General features: G+C 45.6%; 1 protein-coding gene across 2 annotated transcripts in view; it reads right to left on the reverse strand.

The window, feature by feature from the left end:
• Nucleotides 1-2,505: 2,505 nt before the first annotated feature.
• The window catches only part of Cldn18 (claudin 18), a 26,523-nt gene continuing 23,706 nt past the window's right edge, over nucleotides 2,506-5,322 (reverse strand). Inside the window, exon 5 of one of the 2 annotated variants that reach the window (XM_031344522.1) lies at nucleotides 2,506-3,602. In XM_031344522.1, coding sequence (XP_031200382.1) covers nucleotides 3,431-3,602 — 172 coding nt within the window. In that variant the 3' untranslated portion in view covers nucleotides 2,506-3,430. The remainder of the gene's footprint in view (nucleotides 3,603-5,322) is intronic. The other variant, XM_031344523.1, reaches the window with a different exon arrangement.

The following is a 5,322-nucleotide window of genomic DNA, read 5'->3' on the forward strand; positions in this document are numbered from 1 at the left end:
ATCAGATATAGGGTTGGTAAAGATCTTTTCCCAATTTGTTGGTTGCCGTTTTGTCCTATTCACAGTGTGGAGAGAATCTCTTAAAAGTCCTCTTTTCTGTACCATATGACCGTTGGTAATTAGAGAGACCCAGACTTTTTTTTTTTTTTTTTGGTTTTTCGAGACAGGGTTTCTCTGTGTAACCGTGGCTGTCCTGGAACTCACTCTACAGACCAGGCTGGCCTCAAACTCAGAAATCCACCTGCCTCTGCCTCCCAAGTGGTGGGATTAAAGGCGTGTGCCACCACTGCCCGGCAGAGACCCAGACGTTTGACTTCTGAAATTTTTCTTGCGGTTCAGGTCCAATCTAAGGAGCGAGAAAGGAGGCAACCACATTCACGCCCAGGCTGGTGGCCCTGGTTAAAACTATTGAGTCAAAAAGCAAAAGGAAAATAAAAAGATGTGACCGTGGGAGGGGGACTTGGTGGGAGGGGGCTTAGGGAAGGAGGGAGGAGAGTAAGAGAGGGAGGGCGGAGGATGAATGTGACCAGAATGTTTTGTTTATGTGCATACAACTGTTGAGGAATATATTAATTATGCACATAAATTTAGAGAAACGAGGCAAACTGCACCCTGTGGACTCAGTCTTTGCGGCTCATAACAAGTTTGTTTGCCTTTTGGCTGGGCATCTGGGACTGAGCACTAATGTTCCAGCTAACGAGGTGGCTTTGGGATGGGGAATGGTTCGTAATCCAAAGAATTTTGTTAGGATTTCTTCTGCCGTGCCTGTTGGCAGGGACTTTCTGCTTAGCGCTTCTGAAACCTTTCGCCCCCCCCCCCCGCCCCCTCTCCCCCGTCTTCTCAGGAAACCAAACAACAGAGAAGAAAAGAGAATTGAGGTGTGGGGCAGAGCAAGGTAGATGCCGCTCATGTCCCTCAATGCAGCTGTGTCTGAGCCAACCTTGGCTTCGGCAGCCTGGGTATGTATATAAGTTAATATCCTGTTTGTCTTAAAGTTGTGTAAGTGTGCACCTGTCCTTCATGAGGGTCCTGAGTGTGCGTTATTCCAGCATCTTTATTACCCACACTTTATAAATTAAGGGGACAGAGATTCAGGATCTGAGGTGAAGGCCAGCTGCCGTGACTTTGCAACTCATTCCATTTCTATCACTGGATGTAGATTCAGTGGCTACAGCTCATCATCCAGTGCTAGGTCAGGCTCTCTTGTCTCACAGGGCTATAGATAAGCCCCGGGGCATCCATGGTCAGAAAGGCTAAGCTGTCTTAGGCCCCTGTGCTTCACCTCTGTTTGTTCCAGGGTTCATTAGGGTTTCTGAGTGCTCAGAAACCATTAACCAGGCTGGGCCCAGATCTATCTGGCCTCCGGGAACCCAGGCTTCTGCTCTGACAGACCCAGATTCTGCATGCAGGAACAATTCTGGGTAGATGCATTCATCCTTGAAGTACTGAGACTTTTTACATTCACACCTCAAAGCTTAGAAGGGGGAAAAAAGGACAATTATTCAAATGGACGTTAACAGTGTTTTAATATTTAAGTTACAAAACATTGGAGGTTAATTAATACTCAAGGCAGACAAGAAGACAGCAATGACAAAAAATGGCAAAGCACGGTGTACGGGGAAGCTTTGAAACAGCCAGGTGCTTCTCAGAGACCCACTATCTGAAAACAGCTGGTTCTCACTGCTTGCAATCTGACCAGGGACTTTCTGGTGGGTGGGCAGGTGGGGGTGGGGGAGCTCATTGTGTCCATGGCCTCAAAGTGATGACCTTCCATTCGGACCCCAAGAACCTTAACAATCTTCACGTCCTAGATTGCTCATTCCTATCTCCTTCCCCTCCCTCCATCCCCTTACATTGTTTGATCTGTTCATCCTTTATGCTATTTTAGATAATGAGTTTCAGGAGGACCTTCTTCAATATAGCCTAAAGCCACTGGTGTCCCAGTGGTACTGTCTGGAGATGCAGACTGGAGCCACCCCTGAGTATTCACTGCCCCCGCCCCCTCCCCGCCCCCCGGAGGCCACTTATATATGCACTATTAATGTAAGGACTGCCCTTTTCTCCGTAGCAACCTGATGGCCAGGCTCTTACAGCACTGCGGCTGTTTCAGTTTCAGGTGGGTTTTAGAGAGCATCCTATCTCCATTTCCTGGGAGTATTCAGGCTGTACACTGAGATGGGAGTTCATGCTTTCTCCTTAAAAAGGTAGTCCTACAAGTACAGAGAAGGGTGTAGTCTGCACATTAATGCCTGGCATCGCTGTCAGAACTACAGAACTGACCATAGAACCAAAGAAGTGGCTCTGTCGACTGGCAGTGACTGTAGCTATGCTGGACACACAGGCTCACTATTGGTTTTTTTGAAAAAAAAAAAAAAGAACCAGTTTTAAGCTACTTTCTAGGATTTGATTTGATTTTTTTTTTCTTTTAAACAAGGGCTGCATCTGATGAGTACTAAGGCTGTGGAGACCTCCAAAGAAAACAATTAGGATCAGTGAGCTTTTGTTGAAGTTTGGATTTATGTAGGATCTTACACCATAGACAATATCAAGGGATGATTTTTTTTCAGATTTTTCTATATGTAAGGGTGAAACTAAGTCACTGAGATATCAAACCATTTTGCTAATATACTATTTATTATAACTATACATAGGACTCAGGTTACCACAAGAAAATCTATTTCTTACTCTTCTAAGGAGAATTTCTGACTTCTGAGAGAAAGAGGACTTTCAGGGGAAAGCTCTGGAATGGTCTTGCTGGAATCAGCAGGTGCCACGAGAAGCAGACAGGCTTGTTTGCCTCCTTTGAAAATCACTATGGCGAATAATGCTCTAGATCACCATGTATGGGGATGCAGATGGACAGGCTGGGGGGAACACAATTCTCTTTCCTCTGGCATTCTTTCTTGAACTGGTGTTCATTATTATTATCAGTCAAGTAGGGGGTGGGTAAGGCAAAATTGAGTAGGAAATAATGCCTTTTAATCTATTTTTTCCTTTTAAAATTTCCCTTGGGGCAGGGGGTCAAGCTAGGAAATAGATAATCAACAGGCTTATTAAGTACAAGGAAAGAAAGTTTCTCTAAATCATCAAGGTGTTAGTCTGTGCGTCAAATTACGTTTCACCACCAGATGAAAAAGTCTATGGTAAAAAGCAGAGGGTTGGGATAAGTGAGTGTTATGGCCTCTGACTCATTAAATGATAGCTCAGCTGTTTTGTGATGGACTATTTAGAGACAGAGACATGTGGCCACGACTGCCTAGTTCCCCACCCCCACCTCCCCAACCCCCGCCACGGGTGAAATTAAGGCTTTACCAACTTTCAGATGTCAGTCAAAAGCAACAAGGGAACAAGGTAGAACCTCCTTGCTTTGGGGTGAGCTCTTCTTGGGGAAGGGTTTCTTCTGCACACGTGTTGGGGGGTTCTTAGAGCACTACACATAGTCGTACTTGGTAGGATGAGATTGTTCATCATCTTCTGTACGGGCACCCCCATCGTATATCTTCTTGTTTCTGGTGTTGGACCCAAAGCCAGTGCTGGCCTTAAAGCCTCCAGGCCTGTAGGCAACATTTTGGCCTGAGGCATGGTAAGACACAGCTTTGAAGCTGAAAGGAAAGGAAAGAGTCCATGAACACTTGGGCAATTCGTAGGGGGACGGAATTCATGAACACCCATGTGTTTAGTAGGAGGACTGTCTTGTCCATTTCCTCCTGATTGTTTCTGTCTTAGCAGGAGACAGTTCAGTGTTTGAAGAGGTATGGTAGTCTTGAACAGACCACGGTAGTTAGTCACCATGTTCTTAGGGATATAAGCTTTCTGTGGTGGAGCACAATTTCTTGCTTTTACATCAGGCCTTCAAAGAACAGAGGAGACTTGGTGACGGAGGAAGAGATTTAAAGCAAGAGAAGAAGGGTGTCCGAGAGGGTGATGGAGTACACTTGACATGAAAGCAGGAGGGAGGACTATTGGAGGGAAAGAGGGGATCAACAAGGAGGGAGGGGAGATGGAAAACATGGGGGGGGGTGATGAGAGAAATAAAGGCAAAACTGGGCTTGCGTCTGGAAATGTCATAATGAAACCTGTCATGATTTTATGTTTCATGCAAACTTAAACAATGTTGGCTTGTTCTTGTTCTCTCTCTCTCTCTTTCTCTCTCTCTCTCTTTCTCTCTCTCTTTTTCTCTCTCTCTCTTTCTCTCTCTCTCTCTCCCACATGAGTCAGATTGAGCTTCTAACTTGCTATGTAGCTGAGGATAACCTTGAACTCTTGACTGCCCCTGCCTCTACCTCCTCAGTGCTGGCATTACAAGTGTGCACCTCCATGGCTTTGTTTGGTTTTGGTTCTAACCTAAAAATCCAATAAAATACTCTGTCTGTCTGTCTGTCTGTCTTATACATGTATATGTTAGAGCTGTAAGGAGATGGTTACTATTGACTACGGAGTTGCTTCTGTTAATTAAAATGGAGGTGACAATGTCCAGTGGGATCTTGTTTTGACAAAGAATCATCGACTCTGTCAGCTGGGATGCACATACGTGTAACTTCTAATTTGCTTGTCTTACAGACAAGGTATCAGAGCTACTGTGGTGTGAATATGTGCCCTCCAAACTTCACAGGAAACTTAATCCCCTAGTGTGATGATGATAAGGAATGGGCCTTTGGGGTGATGGTGTTACACAACTTTTAATCCCAGCACTCAGAAGGTGGATCTCTGAGTTCAAGGCCAGCCTGGTCTACAGAGTGAGTTCCAAGATAGCCTGGGCTACACACAGAAACCCTGTCTCAAAAAACCAGGAAGAAAAGAGGAATGGGCCTTTGGAAACTGATCAAGCCATGAGAGATTTGTGTTTTGTAAAAGGCTCCAGGTTGAAGGGGTCTCTTCCTTGCCCTCCCGTTCCTTCTCCCAGGTGAACAGTCTTCCTCTCCTGCAGACAATGCAGGAAGACCCCAGAGACTTGGGGCCTTGGCAAGTCTTGGCAGCCGAGACTGGGCTCTTACCTGATACCCATCCCAGTGCCTTCATCTCAGACTCCCCAGCACTAGAACCATAATAAATACATTTGTTGTTTATAAACTAGCTACTATAGGGTGTTGTGCTATAAGAGTCCTAATGCGCTCGGTCAGAGGCCGGGAGGGCAGAGAGGACCTGTTGTGGTTACAGGGCTGGTGTGTAGTAGAACCACCTCACAGTCTGGTAGGCCTGATGTTTATACACACATGTAAAGGTGTGGGGTGATGAGTTGTTCAGATGCTGATTTCTCTGCGAGCCAGGGAGAAGAAGAAGAAGAAGAAGAAGAAGAAGAAGAAGAAGAAGAAGAAGAGGAGG

This window comes from Mastomys coucha, unplaced genomic scaffold (assembly GCF_008632895.1).
Source record: "Mastomys coucha isolate ucsf_1 unplaced genomic scaffold, UCSF_Mcou_1 pScaffold23, whole genome shotgun sequence".
NCBI lineage: Eukaryota > Metazoa > Chordata > Mammalia > Rodentia > Muridae > Mastomys > Mastomys coucha.